We start from the raw sequence: 24645 nt of genomic DNA, 5'->3' as shown, positions 1-24645 counted from the left end.
TGCACATGGCACTTCTATCCACACTTCTTTGTTCCTGAATTTAGTCACACGGCCACATTGAGCTATAAGAGAGTTTGGTAAGTGCAGTCTCCAACCAAGCAGCTATGTATCCAGATAAAAATCATATCAAAGAAGAGAAACATTTTGCTGGACAACTACCATTCTCTGCCATGGATTTCCTCCATTTGTTGTCTTCAGCAAGAAGGTTTGGCTTGTTCTTGGTCTAACTGGAAACCTTTGCCATTTACAAGATTAGGCCTTAGTTAGGGGAAATCTTAGCAATGCCATCAGACCTCTTGGTGAGATACAGTTGGCCACTTGGGATCCCTAATGCTGATGGAAAAGCTGGGGTCCAAAGAGGGAGTTCTGGAAGCTCAGGCCAGGTCTGTTTCCAGAGCACCAACCCTATCTTCTGAAGATACGGTTTTGATCTGTGGGGCCTTCCCCCCTACCCACCCCCATCCCCCCCATATCGTGAGAGATACCGGCTTGGCTGTTTCTGGAGATGACTCATTCCTGCTCTTTGCAGAGCGAGCACAATAACATTATCCCTACAAAGAGTGTTTTCCTGCCAGGTTTCTGGCACCTGCGGACAAGTCTGTTCCTCTTTAAGTGATTCTTAAAGGATTAAAAAGCACACAGCGCAAATGTTTCAAATGTGCTGAGCTGCACGTAGCTGAACTATAAGTTCCATGGTGTGGAGACAGTGTGAGACCAGCAACTGGGAAATCTCACAATGGTCTCAGCTCCAACATTTGCCAACTCTGTCCTTGGGCAAGTCACTTCCTGACCCCAGGCCTCTGTTTTCCCATCTAAAAAATTTTGACCAGATCGTTTCTAGAGACCCTTCCTGTTCCAATTCCCCAGGTGTCCATGACCCTTTCTCATCTGTTCCTCATTTGGAACACTTCAGTAGTAACTATAGGGAAAAGACAGCTCTTTCTCATTCATTTCTCCTATGCCCATTATATGCTTTCCTTATAATTGACATCTTGCATCATTAATGTGCATCATTAATGGCACATTTGTTATAATGAACGAACCAATACTGACACATTTTAACTAAAGCTCATAGTTTTTATTGCTAAATAATGTTGTATTGTATAGCTATACCACCATTTATCCATTTACCTATTTAAGAATATCTCAGTCACTTCCAATTTTGGGTGATTATGAATAGAACTGCTATAAACTTCCATGTGTAAGTTTTCCGTGGACATAAGTTTTCAATTCTATTGGATAACTACCTAGGAGTATGACTGTTGAATCATATGGCAAGAATATGTTTAGCTTGGTTAAAATAAAGAAAACCTGCCAAATTGCCTTTCAAAGTAGATATATCATTTTGCATCTTTTATATAGGATGAGCATCTTTTTATATGTTTATTTGCCATCTATATATCTTTTTTGGTGAAGTTTGTTCAGATCTTTTGCCCATTTTTTAATTGGTTTGTTTTCTTATTGTTGAGTTGTAAGAGTTCCTTGGATACGAATCTTGTATCAGATGTGTCTTGCAAATATTTTCTCCCATTCTGTGGCTTGTCTTTTCATTCTCTGAATAGTGTCTTTCATGAAGCAGAAGTTTTCATTTTAATACAATCCAATTTATCAGTTCAATTTTCTTCTATGTTATCTTCCAGAAGTTTTATAGGTTTGCATTCTACATTCAGGTCTATGATCCATTTTGAGTTAATTTTGTAAAAGGTAAAGTCTGTGTCTAGGTTCATTTTTTTGGCAAAACAATTTCCAATTGTTCTAGCTCCATTTTAAAAAGAGTATCCAATCTCTATTGAATTGTAGCTTTATAGTAAGTCTTTAAGTCAGTATCAGTCTTCCAACTATTTTCTTCTTCCTCAGTGTCCTATTGGCTATCCTAGGTCTTTTGACTTTCCATATAAACTTTAAAACCAGTTTATTGATATCCACAAATGACTTGCCTCCAAGTGGGGGTGTAAGATATGCTTCCTACTGAGCCCCACTGTCACCAGAGGATGAAGAAGAAAAAAGTGCCAACTAGCCCCACCTCTCATCATCTTATTCTGCTTTATTGCTGCTGGGTGGGGGTGGAGGTACGGCTCGACTCCAGATCCATCAACACTACCCCACTGGGGGGATCTGAGCATGGCGCCCACTTCCATGGAGCAAGAGGGTGAGGCAAGAGATCAACTCCTCATTCAGCCCAGTGTTTGTCAATTAGGCATCCATTCATCACACGGCCAATTACATTAACTGTATTTTCTTATTTGTTGTAGTCTTGATGCTCTCGCATTTGGGATCCTTACAAAAAATAAGAAAATACAGTTAGTTGGTATAAGTAACTCATTCCGAAAGATAATGACAACTTGCCTATGTGCACATCTCCTTTCATTTGCTCTTTGGAGTCCTCTTATACTTGTGTTATGTTGCCTTAGATGAAACTGGACACTACTTTTAGTGATAAGGACAGATTTTAATGAGTAAAATACTATAACAGCAGGAAAAAGAGTTCCCCTTCAATTTATACAGAGGTGACTGGGCATTTTAAAGAAAGAAAAAATGTGAGGGATGGATGAACAGGAGTACAGTAGAGTCAGTGAAGTAAAAAATTACAAAAAGCAGGAAACAGGGGTTGGGCCATATGAAACCCATCTGTGTCTGCTAACTTGCTAACCGGCGCTTATTGAAGTTAGGCTCCTTCCCTCCCACAAAGGCTGAGAGAGAGGGGCCCTATCTTCCTTCAGGTACTGGCTGAAACAAACATTTTGGGAGCATCTTTGAGTTTTCTCAGGCAGGGAATTTAGGGGCTGATGATAGGGTCACCCTAGGGATGCGGCCTTGAGCTGTTAGAAATTATATTAGTGTTTGTTCAAGTCTTTATAGGCCAATGTGGAGGGCTAGTTGAGAAGGGACTCAGAGGAGCCTGGCTAGAGTTTTGTCAAGGAGAGCATCTCCGTCAGTGTCCAAAGGTGTTTATTTGTAAGTGGGAGGAGCTGAGAGAGTAAGGATACTCCATCTTGGCAGAACCAGAAGTCCTTGCCATGAGGATTTTTGAAAGCTCTCCAGGTGATTCTAAAATGCAACAAAATTTGAGAATCACAAGGCCAAGACAAGAACTTTGCTCTCCATTGTTTTAATGCCCCCCTTCACAAAGAAATTCCTCGAAGCAGACTGAATGCTCTGTGGTGTATGTACATGTATGTGCGTCTATATGTATGTACACATCAGCAACAAGATAGAAAGTGCTTAGAACTATGGAAATGTACCAAGCTTCCTTTATTTCAGTGAGGGGAAACAAGCCATTAAGAACTAGCTTCAGGGTAACCAATACCACATACTGTCTCTCCCCACGGTTTAAGAACCACTACATTACAAGAAAATGAAGGACAAGGAAAAAAAAAAAAAAACACCTAACAGCATTAATAGTTTATGCTATAATTAAGTTAATTGCTTAATCGCACCTTATACAGATAACTCTTAGAGCAAATCTGGTAATAAACACTTGAGGGAGAGAGATCAGGCAGCCCAGACAGGCAGTAAGGATAACAGGCCTCCTGTCATGTCTAAATCAGTGGTCCCCAACCTTTTTGGCACCAGGGATAGGTGCTCCTATGAGACTATAATGCCTGATGATATGAGGTGGAGCACTGGGGAGCGGCTACAAATACAGATGAAGCGTCGATCACATGCCTGCCGCTCGCCTCCTGTGGTGCGGCCTGGATCCCAACAGGCCACCTACCAGTAACAAGTCCATGACCCAGTGGTTGGAGACTCCTGGATAGGACTTCACCACATGATATCACTCTAATACTTGCTTATTTATGTCTCTGGAAATCTCTGGTAAGTCTCTCCTTTCCTAAAAGACTGGCATTCTTTTATACCTTGGGATGATTATGAAATTACCTCATATTTGTTGTTTATAATTTGAAAGCAAATTTTGTGTCTTTTTCCCTTGTAAAAGAGATGATAATTTTCAAAAAGATTGGGAACATGAGTAAAGAGGCCTTTTGGAATCACAAAACTTTTATTTAGCACAAGGCTGATTTACCAGGTGGGTGAATATGGATGAGATTCTTAATCTCTCCAAAACTTGGTATCCTCATCTGTAAAATGGGAGAAAATACTATAACTCCTACTTCACAGACTGAAGTAAGTCATTTCAGTTGGCATGTACTAAGTAAGAATCCACCTGTGCCATGCTCTGAACTGGGCGAGAGGAAACAAAGATGAGGATATTAAAGTTCCTTCCCTTAAAGAGCAACAAGTCCAAACTTGGGAGCAAATACCAAAATAGGAGAATATAGGACAATAGCCAGTAGATACTCTTAGGTTTCTACTCACTGGCATTAGTGTGTTAGTTGATTTCTCTAATATCTTGATAAAAATTCTTCATGTATAGTAACTTTTTCATTGGGAAATAAATTAAGCATGGGTCTTAATATTTCAATTATAAAAGGCCTCTCTAAACCTGGTCCTTCCTCCACACAAATTGCTTCGGAGAAAGATCGTTGTTGAGAAAGAGACACGGTTGCAATGTCCTTAGCTACAAGTGGCAGACACACACACACTCTTCTTACCTGGTAAGTGACGAGGCCAGAGGCTGAACGCATCGGCTCACAGAAACAAGGTCTGATGGCAGACACTGCTCCCGGCATGCTTTCACTGGAATGCCACTTTGTCATCAAGGCCCTAGCTATCCAAGTTCCACAGTCCTTGGTGGGTCAGCTTCAAACCGACTTCCTCCCTGGTAACAAATGTTGCCTCAGCAGTTCTAGGCCACACAGCCCAATCTCACATCAACTTTCCAAGCAAAAGGTCTGTGACACTCTGCACAAGTGCCCTCAGGTCACATGCTTACCCCCAGCCAATCACTGTGGACAAGCAGATGTACTGCTCTGATTGGCTTAGCTTAGGTCACATGGTGCCAGAGGGGCAGTCAGCTCTAGGCCGCATCTGATGACCATGCAGAAACTGGAATTTATGGGGAAGGGATGAGGGGAAAATGGGAGCCTCAGCTGTAGGTTCCACCTGGGAAATATTAGCTGGGCCTGCGTGCGCCCTGATCTGGGGGAGGGATAAAGAGATGCAAGCAGGATTCGTGACCTGTTCTTCATAGGCTCCTCTCCTGCTTTTCTCTGTACTAGTACCACCTTCATAGAGAGGATTCTTCAGGTTTTTTTTGCCTGAGGAATGGACTCTTAGAGGCTGGTCCTGCTGCTCATCCCTCCACCTACAGGGAGTGGGAGGACTGTGCTCTAGGAGACATTAGTTACCGTTTCCTCCCTCATCCTGTCTGTCTCACATACTCCATTCCTATTCACCCCCCTTCCCGGCTCCCCCCCCCCCCACTTGGTTGGTATTCCCAAGTCCCAAACCAAACCCCTGGGCGTGGACACCCTGCCCACGGAAGGCTGAAACCTTCCTGCCAAAATCAGGTAGAAATCTGTAGCCTCCTGCAGTCTCCCTACAATTGTCCTCATTTGCAGTGGGTTTACGCATCTATATTCCTCTAGTAACACTTTAATTCAGTTTTAGGAGGGAGAAGAAGTAAATACACACAAGTCAGCCATCTTAAGCTGAAGTCACTGACCCATATTTTTCCACCAAAATTAAGTGTGCTGTGCCTGCAGTTCATGTTTAAGGAGTAAGTGATTACCGTTTTTATAGGACCTGCCATACGAGGGGTGCTTTTGGAGATGGCCAGGCACTGAAGCTGTGGCTATGGGGCAGAAGTTGCTGTGGACGTGGGGAGTGAGGAAGAGGAGACGAGGTGGGAGTAGGGAGTAGACACAGACATGGTTTTGCAGATCTTCAAGACCAGGATGTGGAAGAGGGTTCGCATGCAACACTCACTGACTGCCTATGCGATTTAGGGCGCATCACTTCCTCCTATATAAGCCCTCTTTCCCTCTCTGTACTTCATCAGGTTTTTAGGATTAGTAGTATCAAAGGTTCTTGAGTCGCAAGCAATAGAAATGAATGCTGGCTAATTAAGCAAAAGATGCTGCAGTGGCAGGTATATATGAAGACATCAGGGTGGTAGACCTTGGCAACCTAAAGAATGTAGGCCCCACTGAAAGAAATCACATTTGAGAAAAAAATTTATACACTGTGCTGGCCAAACAAAAATGTGCCTAAAGGCCTCCAGTCTGCAACACCTCCTTGCAGGAAAGAGCCCAAGTTCCTGTGTAGCACCAAGGCCCTGCCAGCCCCAGGGACTCCAAATCCAGGCTAGAAGCCCAATTCTGAGCAATGGGGAAGGACTAGATCACAAAGCATTAGGTGATTAAGGCCATGTCTGGTTCGTTCCTAAGTCTGCAGCTCACCCAGCACAGAGCCCAGGACAGAGGCAGCCTACAGGGTGTCCTGAATCAGGACTCTTTTTCTAAGGTAAGAGGTGGCTCAGAGACAGTTGGCGGCCCATCAGATTACACAGCTCACCAACATCTGAGCCCGCAGACATCTGGTCATGGGCCCTGGTTATAGGTTCTGTTAGGAAGTACGGGTGGCAAGAGAGGCAGGAACCACCCTCTTGGTAGACAGTTATTCACCAACTGAAATTTCACCAGACTCAAAAGCTTCTCCCTCAGAATATTATTGGTAATGTAATAACTATGTATGATGCCAGACGGGTACTAGACATATCGGGAGGATCATTTCGTGAGGTATATGTTTAATCATGATGTTGGACACCTGAAACTAATATTGTGTGTCAACTGTAATTGGAAAATTAGTTAAATTTAAAAACTTCTCCCTCTGCCCCAAAGTCACTAAGTGGCCACCACACCTAGCACTTCTCCATTTACAGCTTTCCAAGACACCTCCACCTTCCCACCCTAGGAACACTGAGCTCAGGCCTTGTCACCTCACCGAGTTTGTCCACTGAATCCCCCAGTAACTGTTTGTGATCCCAAGGGAAAAACCACATTCTGGTCATTTCTCAATCTCCAGCTCTGGGCCTCACTCATAGCAGATGCTTGGTAAATGCTTAATGGTTACTAACCATTAAGAATCATTGCTATATATTGAATGTTTGCCCCCTTCCCCAAATTCATGTTGAAAACCCAATGCCCAAGGTAATGGCATGAGGTGTGGCATCTGGGAGGTGACTTGGTTACAAGGCCACAGCCCTCATGAATGCAATTGGTGCCTTTATAAAAGAGGCCCCAGAGATGTCCCTCATCCCTTCCCCCATGTGAGAACAAGGCAAGATGTTGGCAGTCTGCAGCCCAGAAGAGGGCCTTCGCCAGAACCTGGCCATGCTGGCACCCTGACCTTGGACTTCTAGCCTCCAGGGCTGTAAGAAATAAATTTCTGTTGTTCATAAGCCACCCGGTCTGTGGTACTTTGTCATAGCAGCCCAAACTAAAGCAACCATGTTTGTTCTTCTAGAAATAATCACGACCTGTGTCAGGAGACCTGAACTCAACCACTGACATGAACCCCTCCCTCCTGGTCCTGTTCCTACATCTCTACAGGAGGGACAGGACCACATGCTTTCCCAAGGGACTTCTGGTTCTTCCAACAGCCTCTGGATTCAGTGGCTCCACTTTGTGACTCTGCAATTCGGGCTGGGGACAGAATTGGAAGGGCCACTAATGGGTGGAAATGGCCCCTCACACTCAGGAGATGCACTCCTGTGGGTTGCACCTTTGAAGGGGGCAGGCAGCGATTGGGGGGGGGGCGCGGCAGTGAGGAGCCTGTGGCAATCAAGTTATGAGGACGCTGTGGGAAGGTGACCATTGGGCAGGAACAGGAGACGGAAGTCATAGACACCTGGTTGTGAGTCTCGCTCCCCACACACTGAACTATGTGACCCAAGCTAGTCACTTAACTTGAGACTTGGTTTCTTCCTTGGACCACAGGTGATTAAGCAATGTGTCTACTGAATTGGGTTTGCACCCTGAGGAGCTAATGGAACAGGAAGCCACACTCTGGGCTCTGAGATGATGTAACCATCATGAGGCAGACAGAGAGGGAGGGATGTCAGTGAGGAGAGTCCCTACCATTTACCCCCATCCCCAAGCTGGGCTGATCCTGACCCAGCGCAGCAGAAGATGCTGATACGTCTAAGCCCAACTCCCCTCCACCTTCTGCTCTCAGTCTAGAGCAAGGATTCCAGACTAGACGACAGCCATTTGTGTGTTAAAATTTTATGGGAAATTCTGTAAATGTACAGAGTGGCCTGAGGTCGCCCGCCCACGAGGTCGGGCCTTTTGGGGCACCGCCGCTCAGCATTTGCTGTAGATGGCTGCACTGCCCCGCTCCTCAAACTCTTCCTTGCTAACCCAGAGCTGCTGGAAAGCCTGCAGGGAGGCCAGGATGGAGCCACCGGTCCACACGGAGGTCTTCCTCTCAGGAGCGGCAGCCACTGTGGGGTTGTCTCCAGGGCAGAGGACGTTCAGCTCCCTCTGAAAGCGCTCAGGGAAGCCGTCCAGCATGGTGCAGCCGCCACACAGCAGCACATTGGCGGCCATCTCCTCCTTGAAGCCAGTCTCCTGGCAGCGGCCCAGGCAGGCGGCCGTGAGCGCAGGGAGCCCGGGCTGGTTGCTGCCCACCAGAGTGGGCTTGAAGAGCATCTCGGCACACTGGAAGCGCTCCTGGCCAATGGTGATGAGCTTGCCATCGGGGAGCTCGTAGTCGACACGCAGCTCCTCCAGGGACAGGCCGAGCTCCTGCTCAGGCAGGAATGCCGCGTAGCAGCACTTCTTCTTGATGTGCTCGACAATGTGCAGGTGGTCATCCGTGAACTTTTGGCCAGCCTCGTTGAGCAGCTGCAGCAGATAGTTGGTGAGGTCGCTCCCAGCATAGTCGGCGCGGGCCGTCAGGCCTGGCAGCACGTTGCCCTCGGAGATGGGCACCACATGTGAGACGCCATGCCCGCTCTCCACCACCAGCCCTGAGGTCTTGCCATAGGAGTAGATGGACAGCAGAGACTGGGTTGTCACATGCATGGCGGGGATGCCAAAGGTCTCAAACATGAGCTCCGCATACTTCTCCCGGTTGCTGCTAGGGCTGAGCGGGGGGTCAGAGACCAGCACGGCATGCTCCTCAGGGAGGATCTTCATGGCTGTGTGGAAGATGTACTCCCAGATGTTCTGGACACAGTCCCAGTCCACCACGATGCCGTATTTTAGTGGGTTAACCAGCTTCAGAGGGCTATCCATGTTGAGCAGCTCATGGCCCACAAAGGTCTCCTTGCGAGTGTCGCCTGCGTTGGCCACCTCGGAGTAGCGCTTGCCCACCGTGGAGGAGATGAAGTAGGTGGGCCTCGGCTCTCCCGCATAGCCACACTTACAGTACTGCGAGCCCAGGTCGATGATGAGGGCCTTGATCCTACGCACCCTCTTGGGCTTCGTCTTCAGCTGAGCGCCTGAATCCGTGTCCTGGATGCCAGCATCAGGAGCTGGCAGCGTCCCCGCCTCTCCAAGGTCACCCTGAGCCGTGCCCATGGGCATGGGACTCGGGCTATTCTTCATCGCCATCTGCCTTCCTTGTTCACCTTTCTCACATCCACATCCTAGAGCTCCGATGGGAGAAATGAGGGTCCACCTCCTGCAGTGTCTTGACAACCCTTGAGGATTGTGATGTCACTGGGGACTGGTCCATTCCAGCAGCCCGGGGAGGGCCTGGCTTTGGTGGGGCCTTGATCCATCACCCCTACCCCTATCCACTTAATTCAATTTTGCTTCACAGCAGAGCAGGTGGCCAGCACAGTTTTAGAAACCCAAGCACATAGGAGTCTCAGCTTCTCCTCCTGTCTCCCTTACGTCCCCACTCCTAATGCCCAGTTCACTGACTGAACACCTTTTCCTCCACTGCTTCTTGGCTGCGAGGGTGATACATATTTGAGCTCTTACAGTAAGCCAGGCACTGTACCAGGCACCTGAGATGTTACTTGACACATTCCCATGAGGATGGCAGAGGTGAGGAAATGAAGGTTCAGAATTCTAATACTTGCCCACAAGCAGACAGTTCTTGGATTGTTTGTATTTTAACCCAAGTTCATCCAACTTTAATGCACCAGGTCTCCTTAAAGAGTATGAAGGCCCCAACAGTACTTTCATCCCATTATTCAACATTTACTGGGTTTCGTGGTGGGTCCGGCCCAGTGCAGCCTGCTCGGTGATAGATGATAGGGACCTAGCCACAATCAGTGCCCACTCTAGATGGGAAGAAGATGAAATGGATGCAGAGGAGTTTGCAAGTGCAAGTCTATTGGGAGTACAGAGGTGCACAAAGGAGGGGGCGCTCAGTGGAGTGAGGGAGTGAGAAGGTTCCCTATAAGGTGATGCTCAGTCAGGTATTGAAAGATATGTATCTGTCAGTAGTTAAGAGGAGGGAAAGACACCCCCAGATGAGAGCACAGCCTGAGCGAAGGCTCAGATTGGAGCATGCTGGGGAACTGCCAGTAGTTAAGACATTTGGAAAAATGGATGAAACTAGAAAGGTCATGGAGCCAACTAGGGAGGGCCTCAGCTCTAGGAGTACGAGCTTGGATTAAATTGAGGACGGCTGGAAAACCAATGAAGACATTAAGCAAAAGAGTGATCGGATTTGGCTTCTAGGAAGATTTTAGAAAGATATGTTTAGCCGTAATATAAAGGGGTGATACACTGAGACCTCAAAGAAAAATTGAAGAAATTCTTATAAGACTTGATGATGGCTTAAACTTGAGCTGCGGAAGAGGGAGACAGGTTCTAGAGCAGCTGAGAAGGCAGAATGTAATCTAACTGGTTGGTTCCCCAACTACCCTCAATTCAATCCAAGCTCTTACTCTAGAATTTGAGGTCTTCCCTCAGCTCCAGTGCCATCTCTAGCCTCAAGTATCACATTTATATTAGATATTAGATTATATGTGGATAGTGAGGCAGAGAGGATGAATGCCTTACCTCTGCCCAAGAAAAGAAAGATGGCCTGTGATCCAGAACAGATAAATTCATCAGATTCTCATAGGGCCTTCCATCCCAAACTGCTGCCCCCACAACCCCCGCCCTGCCAAAGCAAACAAAAAACACCAGATTACGGACTTTGGTGATAAAGAAAAAGAAGAGAAACAACTGGGGCTAAATTTTCCGGGAGAATTACAAAGTAGTCGAGGGATTAGGGGACATGGAGAGCCAACAAAAGAGGGATTTTAAGACATAATCAAGAAATACTGTTGTAGAGCTTATAAGAATGTTTATGAATTTGTGGGAATTTTTGTTTGCTGAATTGTTTCTGGGAACATGGCACCATGCAACTGGATTATGTGGGTAACAACTTTATAAGGATTAATTTTGAGCCTCACCAAACTCTGCTGGTATTACGAATCACAGAATTTGAGGATTGTACACTTGATCTCACATGGACAGCTATAAGTCACGAACTCTTCTTCACATGGGGTCAACGTCTGTACCTCTCTGAAGAAGCCATTAAATAGTCTTGGGTCTACTTTTGGGGTTGTACAGGGCAAGCTAATTCTTCCATGTAACAACCCTTATGATATTCAAAAGCAAAGCTCATGGACTCTTTGGGCCTACTTCTTACATTCTTTATAAAAAGATAGTACAGAATGGAAAGAAGAGTAAGGCACTGGACTCAGAAGACCTGAGTTCAAATCTAGCTTCATTACTATAATCCATATGACCTTGGGCAAACTACTCAAAATACTGAATCTGATTATGATAGTGATATGTCCCCTTCATCAACGTGATCCCTTACCCACTGCCTCCAGGTTTCTGTCTTGAATAACTAGGCGGATAATGGGGCTCCTCGCAAATAGACAACGCAGGAGCAATAGCAGTTATGTAGGGGATGACAATGAGCGCCAGTTGATACATGCTGACTTAGAGATGCCTACAGACTGCTAGACTGTGGTGTATGGAGCTCAGGAAGAGAAACGATCTGGATCCAGATTTGAGTCCTCAATGGTGTCTCCACCTTCGGAGGGAGTTCCTTTCCTTTACACCTCGAGGAAAATGAGCAGTCTTGATATTTGGGTTACCACACTGGGGCCGAGGTTTGGAAAGGAGGCTCACTTCGTCGGATTGGCAAGGAATCCTTTTCTTTGCCGGGAGCTCCTGACTCATAGGTCCTCAAATGTCAACATATTAAAGAGTTGGATTCCTAGGCCTAAATAGTCCTAGACTCGAAATATTCAGATTCAGTAAGATTAAGGTGTGATCTAGGAATCTGCGTTCATGAGAAGAAATACTTTACTTTGGCCTTCCCTTACTAGATTCTTTCTTCCCTCCCACAGCTGCTAAAATTACAATGGACTGGTTCACCTTTTTATCAAAGGTCAAGGGTGAGTGGTGTCCCCAAAACCAAAGCTGGGAGCAAGGACACCACCTCAGGGAGAAATGTGTTTCTTAGTCTAATCTTTTCTTTCTCCACTACAGAGGATGACTTCAGGGTTGCTTTCAAGGAGGATCGCCTCATTTTTAAATATTTTTGGTCTTGGGCCAGAGGAGCAAAAGTAGCTGAGAAAAAATGTGGCCCCAGATAGTGTGGGCAATATAGTGTCTCCACCTAGAGGGACCTCAACGGAGACAGGGAGCCCACACATACCTTAGATGGCTAGTGACAAGTGTGAAGCTAACGGTCTCGACATTCTCCCATCACTAATACCACTGGATGATGACCCAGAGAGGAGAGAAGGGGCGCAAAGGGCGAGATGGAAGCTAAGGATGGGCGAGCATGGGCAGTGGGGGAGGAGCGTGTGAAACAGAACATGTCAGGCTTTGAGTGTCGTAGTGAAGTGGGATGCACAAGTAGAGTGGATGCACAAGTAGAGTGGCAGGGTGAATAACAGGCTCTAGAAGGTGCTCGATCTTTCCCCTTTTTCCCCCCCTCTTTAATGCGCCCCTCCCCACCCCCGCACTCCCAACCCCGACCTATGGACGTTACCATCTCCCCGCAACATGCTCACGGTGTGCACCAGGGGCCCGGTGCAACCTGGGTATGGTCCGTGGCTCCACCTGGGGTGTGAACCCAGGACCTTCTGTGTGTAAAGCAGCTGTGCTAACCATTACACTATGGCGCCACTCCCCAAACATGTTCCATCTTAATTCTTGAAACCTAGACATATGATACCTTTCATGGCAAAAGGGACTGTGTAGCTGTGAGTTAAGGAATTTGTAATGGGGAGATTAACTTCCCTGAATTATCTGGGTGGCCTCAAAGGAATCACAAGGATCTTAGTAAGAGGGAACAGGAGGGCCGGGTCAGAGAAGGAGATGTGACAGCAGAAGCAGAGGTCTGAGAGGTATTTAATGAAGAAAGGGGCCACGGACCAAGGCATGTAGGAGGCCTCTGGGGGCTGGAAAAGGCAAGAAAAGGATTAGCCTCGAGAGCCTCTAGAAGGGACGCAGCCCCGATGCTTTAATTTTTGGCCCACTAAGATTGATTGTGGACTACTGACCTCCACAAGTACAAGATAATAAACTTGTGTTTTAAGACATTAAATCTGTGGTAATTTGTTACAGCAGCCATAGGAAACTAATACAGGATCTTATAGGAATCCAGGGCAGTGAAAATGTACTGAGTAGCTGCGGATTTCTCAGAATTCAAAAGCGGGGTTGAGGAGAAGGAAAATGGAGGATTCTAAATTAAATATGCCTTATAAGCTATTTGAAATAAAGTCAAACAATTCAAATTGGCCAGGCAAACCCCTAAATACTACAGGCAAGTAAACGGTTTTTCAGGAAGGTACGCATAGAGAAAAGTACTTTTTGATTCTTTCAAAGTGTATGCTACCTCATCCTCTATCGAATGAACCAAGAAACTGAGACTCTGTCTCCGAGATAACAGCTTGGTTGCCATCAGAGAGTCACAAGGCTCATGAGACTAGACTTGGTTTGGTTCTTCTCTCACACCCTACGAGGAGCCAAGAGCATCCCCCGTAACCTCTTTAAAGGAGAAAGCACACCATTGTAGTGAATGCCTCTTTTACGAAGAGCATAAGGTTGGATTTGTGGCACCCTGACAGCGGCAGGTGTCGGCACCAACATGCCCAGCACCAGATATACAGGTGGCCGAGCAGCCTCGGAGGCATATGTAGGGTCCCATCATGGTGAGTCCACAGCACACCACTGGGAAGAAGCCATAGTCAGCTGAGGCTGGCCCCTGCTGGCTCGACTTCCGTGGGTGAGCGATGCACCCAGGAGCCTCAGTGTTCTCGTCAGTGGGACTTTGTAGGGTCTAATTTCACCGCCGACACAATGACCCAGATGAAGAATATGTGTACAAACATGTCTAAAAAAATTCCTCTCCAGGTTGTCCGAAGAAACAAGTGAAACAGAAATTCTTGGCAGTGACCACAGCAGTGATTAGTCCCGCTAATATCTAAATCAGATGGTGTCAGCTCTCTGCTCAAAATTCCCCAGTGTTTTCTGACCTCACACAGAATCAGAGCCTAAGTCCTAGCAACGGCCCTTGAGGCCCAACGCGAGCTGCTCGCTCTCCCTGCCCCTTCCGTCTCCCATCTCATGTGCTTTTTCTTCTCTCCACTCCAGCCACACTTGTCTTCTTGGGATCCCCCAACTTAGAGGCTGGCAAACTTCTCCCGTAAGGTGCCAGGTAGTCATATTTATTTTCAACTCTGTGAGCCATACAGTCTTTGTTGCATTGACTCTACAAACACAGCCATAGATAATACATAAACCAATGAGTGTGGCTGTGTTCCAATAAAATTTTACTTACAAAAATAGGCTGCAAGGCCATAGTTTGCCAATGCCAGCTCTAACCCATTAGTCACATGTCCACCTTCGCTGCTCTGCATCTGTTGTTCCAACATACATGTGGCACTCCCCACCCTCACCACCTCAGGCCCTCGTTTAGCGCCGTCTCGGGGAGCCCCGCCCAGGCACATTAACATGGCTGCCCTCCTTAGCCCCCTTCTCCGCTTTGTTTTTTCTCTTTTGCCCTTAGCACCTTCATATACACACACACACATAAATGTAAAACTATCTGTCTCTGCCCAACCCCCACTGACTAGAAGGTAAACGCCAAAAGGGCAGAGAATCTTTTTTCACTGCTGCCTCGTATTCCCAGCTGCCTCGCACATAGCAAGCACTCAACAGGTATTGATTAATCAGATTTATTACAAAATGTAGAAGCAGCTAAGTCACCTCAAAAACACTACCCCAAATCTTCCCTACCATGGGACAAAGTTTCCCAGTATCCAGAAAGCTCCAGGTTACTGGATTATGTCATAATCAGTGATGTCATTGTTGGAGAAATTCTCAAGTTGCCCTCTGATTTAAGTCTTTCAGGCCTTGAAGCCGGTGGGATCAAGGAACTTTCTGAGAGCAAGATGGCTCTTGAAAGCATGTGGGCTCCACAGGCGGCAGTCATAGGGGATGGGCCTGCCAAGAGAGGTGAACAGGCCTCCCTGAACACACAGGTCCTCCAGACTGCCTCCTTGAAGGATGGCCCAGCGAAGCGAGCAGTGTGGGTCCGCCGTAACCATCTGGAGTCAGAAGAACCTACTAGATCAACGGTGGTCAAGAAGCCCAAGGCGGAGGTGACCAAAGCGGTGGTCGTGGATCTTGGCACTGGCTATTGTAAATGTGGCTTTGCTGGGCTACCAAAGCCCACCCACAAGATCTCATCGACAGTGGGCAAGCCCTACATGGAGACTGCCAAAACCGGGGACAATCGCAAAGAGACATTTGTGGGTCAGGAGCTCATCAATCCAGAGATTCGTCTCAAGCTAATTAACCCTCTGCGACATGGCATCATTGTGGACTGGGATTCAGTGCAGGATATCTGGGAATATCTCTTCCATCGAGAGATGAAGATCTCCCCAAAGGAGCATGCAGTCTTGGTTTCAGACCCACCCCTGAGCCCACACACCAACAGAGAGAAGTATGCTGAAATGCTGTTTGAGACCTTTAGCACTCCTGCGATGCACATCGCCTATCAGTCCCGCCTGTCCATGTACTCCTACGGAAGGACCTCCGGCCTAGTCGTGGAGGTCGGCCACGGCGTGTCCTATGTAGTCCCCATCTATGAGGGTTATCCTTTGCCCAGCATCACTGGACGACTGGACTACGCGGGCTCTGATATGACAGCCTACTTGATGAGCCTGATGAACAATTCAGGAAAACACTTCACCGAGAACCAGATGGCCATTGTGGAGGACATCAAGAGGAAATGCTGCTTTGTGGCCCTGGATCCCATCGAAGAGAAGAAAGTCCCAGATGCTGAGCATTTAATCCAGTATACTCTGCCAGATGGGCAGGATATACAACTATGCCAGGAAAGGTTCCTCTGCTCAGAGATGTTCTTCAAGCCTTCTCTGATCAAGTCCATGCAGCTGGGCCTCCACACCCAGACAGTGTCCTGCCTTAACAAGTGTGACATTGCCCTCAAACGAGACCTCATGGGGAACATCCTGCTCTGCGGGGGGAGCACTATGCTCAGTGGTTTCCCTAACCGTCTGCAGAAGGAGCTGAGCAGCATGTGTCCCAATGACACCCCCCAGGTAAATGTTATGCCTGAAAGAGACACAGCAGTGTGGACAGGTGGCTCCATCCTGGCATCGCTTCAGGGCTTCCAGCCACTGTGGGTCCACCGCTCTGAGTACGAGGAAAAAGGGCCTTTCTTCATCTACAGAAGGTGCTTCTGAATTCTGATGGAGCATGGTCGCTGCAGCTGCCATGTGTCAGCTTTGCTGGGTGAGCACTCATCCCACGAGTAGGGAGCTGAGCCAGCAAGTTCACTTCTGCAGTATTAAATGATCCTCCTGTTCCCCTCGACAGCGTGTTTCTCTATTTCCTGACTTAGTGAAGGTGATACTTGGAAGGTGGTATCGTCTAGTGAAGCATACAAATTTATGGGGTGGCATAGCGGGGGAGCTAATTTTGCTTCACAAACTTGTAGACTTAAATTACTAAAAACCATCTGTTTTACGTTTAAAAACACCCTCTTCAATTATGGCTACAAAAAATCTCTCAAATGTGTACACATGTATACACGCGCACACACACACAAGTACATGTGTGTTTATGTATGGAAAAAGTTTTAAAATATGTGGCAGTGCTAAGAAATGACACTAAGCTCTACTCATAAAGATACAGAAACATCAACTCCTATCTTGTTTAAAAAGTGTAAATTTAAAACGCACTTTGATTGTAGGAGTACTCTGCAAATTACCTCTTGACATCTGGAGCACCTGCGCAAAGCTGATTCAGTGGAACCAACGAAATAATTGAGGCTTTTAGCTTACTGCAGCGTGAACCTGCTTTGGGCAAGTCGAAATTTCAGGAAAGAGTTAAACAATCTTTTCTAGAACTTGACAGACTTTTCCTACCCAAATTAAGCATTCATCAATCCCAGGAGTTTCTCCTTTTCCCATACACTGCATTTTTCCCTTTGAATTTTCTGACTTTGCCTTCAGTTTAGAAAGTCGGCTCCCAACTACTGCTTCTCCAAATGAACAATATTCCAGCTTACTCTGATGAGAAAAATAGTAATTGATTGTAATTCATATTCACACAAATTCTTTCTTGCTGCTTCAATACATTATTTTAAGGAACTTGCAAATCCATAAAGTAACACAATTATTAACAAACACAATTGCTTGTATTTCCAATCCATCAGCACGGGTCTGCCATGGTCCATAGCAAGAGCACTATAATGTTAAAATGTCATGAAGGTTACCAGGTTCATTGATGCATGCCAAAGAGGAGTCACAAAGCACTTTCAACCTTTCAGTGTGGGCACTTAATTACTGCAAATCCATTATGGGCATGAGTCAAAAAGTAGAATTTTCTAAAACAGGATATCTCTCTTCTTTTGTTTTCTATTATTTTGTGAAAAATTTCGGACACACAGAAAAGTTGAATTAAACATACAGTGACCATACCTAGATTCTAAAACTAACATTTTGCTATATTAGGCAAAGTCTTAAATTACAATTGTGGATATAGCTATACTCTGAGAATCAAAAGCAGCATTTCCTATTAGCTTATGTACAACTAGATCCCAAACCAGTATAACGAAGGTCTGGTTCTAGTATTAAAAGTAAGGAAGAAATTTTTAATCCTACCTAATGATCAGCCGTGAAACTATTGTCTCATTTCTTCCAAAAAAAAAAAAATAAAAGACAGAGGTCAATTAAGCACCATGAAGAAAAATAAATGAAATGGCCTAGACACTGACAAAAATATTATGTTACAAGGAGCACTATTTGAAGAAAAAGGAGTAATTTACAACTGTCCATGCCATATGATACAAGCTGCTCATTAGAACAAATGTGCATGCTACTGTTTCAGAAATTCTAATCTGTTCTGCTAACTCTCTAGCAGAAAATTCACACTCAGTGAAAACAGTTCCTAGGGACATTGTAGCGATAGGAGACTCAACCCAGTTATAACTGGAAGCATATTACTTGTTAAGATATTACAAAAAACAGCTGTCAGCATGGAAAAGCTTAGAATTTCAAAGGTTACAGTTAGCTTTTTATTCTGCTTTAGTTCAAGGTGAAGTTATTCAAGTGATTAAATCTGACCAAATGTTGGTAGCACTAATAGCTAAGGTTGTTTATCTATACTACTTTCCTCCAGGAACGTAAAGCAATTTAAAAAATGCTATTTTACTTTTCTTTACATTTTTGAGGTAGAAGCCATGAAACAATATTCCCAATTAACTGAGGTATGAATCAGTAACGTGATTTGTCTAAGGTCCCAATATGCATTAGACCTGTAACTGGGAATGAAACCCAATCTCCTGACCACCATAAATACCAGAAATATGCTCTCAAACAGTACTAAATAAAAGAATAATAATTCTTACAAAATGATGCTATATTAGTTAAAGCTTAACCTTTTGCTACTAATGATAACTATATGCAAAATAAAATAAAATAGAATTGCTTGTTTTCTGCTGATGTCTGCTATACAGAACAGCTCTGCAATACTAGCATCGATCATCATCTTACTCTTCCTAGTTCTCAACAGTCAGGCTTCGAGGAGTGAGGAGTGGAAAGGAAATGATCTTCTCAGCCAGAGCCTTCCTAACTAGGTTCAGAGTCACTCCAGAAGGTTCAATTTCCACTGGGTTTTTTGGTTGATCTTCGGTGGTATAAAAAGCTCAGCATCTAAAAGAAAAGAAAGAGAAACTGTGACAGATATTCTTTCTTACTGGTGGGAGCTGAGTAAGTAACTCTAATCTAAAACTAGGCTCCTGGGCTCTGCACCTACAAGATGACCATCAGAACCAGAGTTAATATTTCTGTTACCTTGCAACCTCCAATCAGAGCAAAATCAGCCTGGAGGCCTTGCCCTGAGAAGAGGAATTCCACTGCAACTTCAGGCACATGGGAAAGTAGAAGAAAAAATGCCCACTGACTGATTCAAAGTGGAAGCATGTTCTTCTATATTTCAAATGGGTGGTGGTGGTGATTACAAGGCCATGTACATTTATTAAATCTCATCAAACCGTACACCTAAAATCTGTATATTTCACTATTTCGATTACAAGAATAAAATAAATGTGGTGGCATGTATTCAGTAAGTAAAATTAATGGAAAGAAAGTACTGTGTATAAGAAAATTCTACAACACACCAATCACTAAAAACATTCCCACTTTGAAAAAGTAAATGAAGTGGGGGGATGGCTGGGGGAATATTGTCACTGTTAGATACAACTCCCAGGCCCTCTTTCAGTCAGGTTTGTGGGGTCTTTTATCTGAGTAAGAATCGTATACAGGAAGCAGAGATATGAGAGAATATGTATACATAAAGATGTTCTATCTTGGCATTTTTCATGACAAACTTCCGACAGTGCATCTGTACATATGAGCCACATAGACATTAAAATGTGTTTTTAAGAATATTTGATAATAGGAGAAAAATGCTCAAAAAAAGTTTTTAAAACCATGATTATCGTATTACACATAAATACATGTATGTATACACGGCTAGAAATTATAAAATTTTAATTTCCTTTGACATACTTTTCTGTACAATGCAGATTTTCGCTACTAATCATAACAGTTTTACAATCTCACATACAATTACTGCTCTATACTCCTCTGAATAAAAAACTATATAGGCAAAGAGACCATAGGAGGTTTTCTGTAGTTGAGAATATTGATACTGGAAAAAGCTACTTAAACAAATTCATTGTCAACAAAGCTCATAATTTCATGTTAAATAGTGATTAAACTCTGAATAAGTTTAAAGTTTAAACTGTGGTTAAACTTTTTTTAAAGTTATAAAAATATTCTAACTTTTTAAAAAAATTAGGCAAAACTACAACTACATTTGATTCCTAGATTTAACTAAGAATAAACACTAAATATTGACCCTTGGCAGAAAAGGAATTATTCCGACAAACTGTATGACAGCAGGACATCTTTCACATTTCCATGTTTGAATTTCACAACACAAAATGTCATTAAAAAAAAAAAATACTTCGAGGGCTTCATCAATTCTTCCAAGGACTTTTCATCCTTTGATAGTCACATCATTCCCATTTGGAGCACTTATTTTGTTATCAATTGTAAAAGTCTAACTCACCTATGATTTAAGGACTTCTCTGATAACATTTTTAATCCATTTTATAAAGTCTTATATTTTTGCAAGACTTGCAATCGATCTGCATGATACTGCACTGCATCGTCAACATGAAACAATCAGAGAAAATGCCCCATCAAGTCGCTGATGCCACTTACGGGGATGTGTGTACTGAACTATTACTGTTAGCTGGGGAGGGGCAACTGAGGAATATTTGAGTGGGACTAATTCTTTGAGTAGTTCACCTGCCTGTTTGGGCATTATGAGAATCTCTCCCCTACACGATCTTGTAGCCACAAGGATGTGGATAATACACACTCAGATAATGAGGAGCCTCAAAATACTATTCTTTATGGCTCAGTTGGAAAATGGAAGTGCTCTCTGATTAAGTCATCCATATTACCCCAGGGAAAGGTGCAGCTGGACTTGACCTAAAGGTCAGTTAACAGGCCAGCAACCAGGAAAACGGAGCAGAAATCAAAGCTGGATTGGACACAGTATAAACTACCAAACTGCCTCAAGTCTAAGATAGAATTTAAGTATCTCAAAAATAAGTGTATGTTTTGGGACTGATACCAAAACCAGCTTGTCAGGAAGCTGCTTCTTCCAGGAAGAAGGGGAGCTAGGGATACAGTAGTTACTGTCCAGATATATGAACTTAGCTGGATGAAAGATAATTAGTTGTTTATTCCAGGCAGAAACATAAGCTGTTAAAGTTAAATTTAATTGAACACCCAAAGGCTGCTTGCGATGTCATCAAAATGCTATTATAGTACAGCATTTAAATGAAAAAATTTTAGAACACTGCCTGTCACATGCTAGAAAATGCAAATAAAAGTAGTTAAAACTGCCAATTATTTTAGAATATATTGCTAACTTTCAATGCTAAGAGAGGCTGGGGATGCTTGATGGATCCACCTGAAGGGCAAGTATTCGGGCACCAAGTTGAACTGTTAAAAGTTTCTACCAACTTTCAAATGAAAGCTGTTAAGGGCTTTAAATGTGAGGGATACATATACTAATTGAGAATCATCTCCCCACAACAGTCAAACAAAACATTTTAGGTATAATTAAATAGGAAATAGAGATAAAATTTTAACATTCTTTGGATTTGCTTCCTGTAAATTCTCAAGATGATTAAAAAGATCCAGCTGGTAAGTAAGGATTATGAAAATGTCCCTGAGATATAATGCATACATGCCAATAGCCCAAAATGATGATTCAGAAGACTCTTTTAAATGTATGTGTAAATTAGACTGTTTAAACTCAAACTTCAACTAGGATGTGCCTATATGGAAGAATGTTTGCCACTGTATTGACAAGTGTATGTCACAACAATTAAAAAAAAAATTATATGTTTAATATCACGTTGGATTCCCCACCCTACTCGAGTTCCCAACACTAGAAGTTTTAAACTGATTTGAGTAAAGATGTAGCTGAAAATTTAAGGAAAATTGTAATCAATACCAAATCTCGTGCCTTATTACCACTGACTTTGTCAACACAGGCAAAAAGATATTCCTTCAACTTAGCACACAGAAGGGAAAAAAAATACTAACCAAGAACAGGAACTGAAGTCTTCTGTTGTTGATAAGAGGCCATGATACTATTTGCAGTAGAATTGGGACCCAGAACCTAAGTAGAAAGTAGACGGTTTTAGCAAAGATTATCGTAAACTTCTGATGACTACAGTACCGAAGGCCAGATCCCCACCAGCCCATCATTTTCACTGATATCAAACAGCACTTCTATGTGATTTTAACTTGTCAGTTTCTCCAATCTCACCTCAGACCTCTACATCTCCTTTGTATCAGGAGACTGAAGTGATGATGGGGGTAAAAAAAATAAATAAAACTGACGATATAGGCCTGATCCTTGCTTGAGAAGAGAGGGAATAGTACAAGAGATTACAGAATTCAGAGACTAAATTGTACTGAAGGATTTGTGAGAATTTTGGTATTAAAATAAATATTTGCATATCATGGAACAGAAAGAAAACTGTGCACACATATTCCAGGTTAAACAAGGAATTCATGCTTGCACAAGCCTCCGTGCACACGTGCCGGACCCTCTGCTTTGCCTCCACTCAGTTCTGCAGAATGAAGTGCATGCGGCCCCTTGGTGCACTCTGAGCAGCAATGTCATGTGCTCAAAGCACTTCCACGTGACTCACGGTATCCTGCACATAGGCCATTACTACCTTATCCACAAAAACAAAAAGGCAAATTTCCTGGTCATTTTCCCTAAAAGACTTGTAAGTTAGTGACTTAGAAGTTAAGATGACCTAAATAGAAGAGGGGAGGGAAGGGCATGGAGGATTATGAATTGTCAACTTCAAAATTACCACAGTTTTGAAGACGATCCCATTTCTTCTAGAAAATACCTATCATAGTAAATTCAAGTATTTGTGGGAGTACTAATTCTTAAGTGCTTTTATTTTTAGGGTCTGTAAGAGGCTTCTTCATCCATCTTCTTATCTAACGTTCAAAACACTCCAGTGACGTGTACAGGGGAAGTACTACCCCATTTATAGCTGACCAAGTGGGGGCCCGGTAAACGTGTGTGTTTTGAACCAGTGAGGTGATTACCAACTACCGCTCAGCTCCAAACCCACCCTTCTGTGCGGTGCTCATGATGCTGGCGCCGGGAGCCTGAGAAAACACTCCTCCTTGAGCAGCTGGCTCCGTTACACTCTGCCAGCAGCAGACACCGGAGGAAGAACACACGGCTGGAGGAAGAAGGAACCTGCTCCTCATTCTCTTCCTTTCACTCAGCAGTAGCTATGAGCCCCTGCGGCAGCTGTTCACTCTAGTCATTGTTCATTTCTATACACTCAGAACCACTTTAATACGCCTCCTCAGAAATTATGGGCACCAGCTGGCTGGCACCCCTCCTCAGAGGGTCAAGAACCAGCTCAGCAGGGTCCCACCTCCAAGCTTCTTAATTCAAATAATCCCAAACTCTTCCTTGTGTTCGCTCAGCCTTCTAAGGGTACAAGTGGCTTCCCACGGTTATTACCATCCCAGTGGTTCTGTGTTCCCCTTTCACCTTTCAGTCCTCCGATTCTTGTTTAACCAGTTCTATCTATTAAATTCTGATAAAGCAGCAGTTGTTTTGCTGACCTTAACGAACCCTGACTGACAGATCCACCTTTTTGAATCCAAATCAAAACTCTTAACAATAGGCCTGAGTTGTGGGAGACCAGCAGAGGTATAAACAGTAACTAGATGATGATACATTATAATTCTTTTTTTTTTTTTTTTTGCATTATAATTCTTGACAGGATGTTAACAGCCTTCAACATAATGAGGAAAGCTCATCATAATAATACAGAAGTGACAAGTCAAATTTCCCATTAAAAAAAAAAAAACAAAGGAAAAGCAATTGTCTAGGGTTTGCTTAAAGAATGCTGATCCCACCCAGCAGTCAAAACAGGGAGGTGAGAGGCTAATTCTGGCCCTATCTTCTCTGCTCCCTACCCGATCTCAAAGAAGGCCTGGGGCACCTATCTGCTTTTCCCATCTTCTCCACAGCTGTTTCATGAAGGAGATATAAAAGCAAACTTAACCTAGGTCAACATGTACCAGTCACTGTACAGTCAAATACACAATCTTATTGACAGCCTAAACAAAGCCTAAGGCAAGAACAGGAAAGTCTTTTGTTTTGGCTTTTATAAGAGAATGTGTGAGAGTAATAACGTGTGAAATGGTGAAAAAATGCATTCTCTCTTTGACGAAAACTTACAGGTGCAGCTGAATTCTGCTGGTGGGTGAGAGTCCAAATTTCTGGAAGGGACCTTTCCATTAACTGCAGAGTATCTTCAAAAGCCTTCTGTAACTCCCTTCCTTTCTCATCAAACTCAAAGAGAAAGAGCACCTTTAAAATCTGGTGTATTTCATCTGGAGAAAAGAAATTTGAGAGTGTTAAGTTGTGTCCTCAGCTCTACTGCTAAAATCATACCATAGCTTCTTTCCCAAGCAAAAAACACTTAATGTTACACTATAATTGCCATCTCCCACATTTTCTTCTTTCTTCCCAAATGCTGGAGTAATTCAACATATTTACTACAAAAGGGAAAACAAACACACTGGGGCCCAAGCAGGAAGCAGTGTCTCCACAATCCTTTATCTTGGCTTCACAGCTCAGGCACGTGGATGCCAAC

At 44.1% G+C, this 24645-nt stretch overlaps 3 protein-coding genes across 3 annotated transcripts in view; 1 reads left to right on the top strand and 2 right to left on the bottom strand.

Annotated features, from left to right (window-relative positions):
- Window positions 1–8110: 8110 nt before the first annotated feature.
- Window positions 8111–12787, bottom strand: ACTL7B (actin like 7B). Its single transcript, XM_016130056.2, has one exon. It carries the CDS (start codon window positions 9459–9461, stop codon window positions 8208–8210), a length of 1254 nt encoding a protein of 417 aa, XP_015985542.2. The 5' UTR covers window positions 9462–12787; the 3' UTR covers window positions 8111–8207.
- Window positions 12788–15253: 2466 nt separating this feature from the next.
- ACTL7A (actin like 7A) lies at window positions 15254–16703 on the top strand. The gene has a single exon (XM_016130008.2). The coding sequence runs from the start codon at window positions 15275–15277 to the stop codon at window positions 16589–16591; it is 1317 nt and encodes a 438-aa protein (XP_015985494.1). The 5' UTR covers window positions 15254–15274; the 3' UTR covers window positions 16592–16703.
- Window positions 16704–17414: 711 nt separating this feature from the next.
- Window positions 17415–24645, bottom strand: part of ELP1 (elongator acetyltransferase complex subunit 1) — a 53107-nt gene continuing 45876 nt past the window's right edge. Inside the window, exons 35-37 of the mRNA XM_036238372.1 lie at window positions 24228–24382; window positions 22043–22118; window positions 17415–19063 (exon numbers count right to left, since the gene is read on the bottom strand). Coding sequence (XP_036094265.1) covers window positions 18996–19063; window positions 22043–22118; window positions 24228–24382 — 299 coding nt within the window. The 3' untranslated portion in view covers window positions 17415–18995. The remainder of the gene's footprint in view (window positions 19064–22042; window positions 22119–24227; window positions 24383–24645) is intronic.

Source organism: Rousettus aegyptiacus, unplaced genomic scaffold (genome assembly GCF_014176215.1).
Source record: "Rousettus aegyptiacus isolate mRouAeg1 unplaced genomic scaffold, mRouAeg1.p scaffold_m13_p_3, whole genome shotgun sequence".
In the NCBI taxonomy this organism is placed as follows: domain Eukaryota; kingdom Metazoa; phylum Chordata; class Mammalia; order Chiroptera; family Pteropodidae; genus Rousettus; species Rousettus aegyptiacus.
This window is presented reverse-complemented; position numbering and strand designations above follow the sequence as displayed.

Coding starts and splice junctions, on each gene's coding strand:
- ACTL7B (XM_016130056.2), bottom strand. CDS start 9,461: ATGGCGATGAAGAATAGCCCGAGTCCCATGCCCATGGGCACGGCTCAG.
- ACTL7A (XM_016130008.2), top strand. CDS start 15,275: ATGGCTCTTGAAAGCATGTGGGCTCCACAGGCGGCAGTCATAGGGGAT.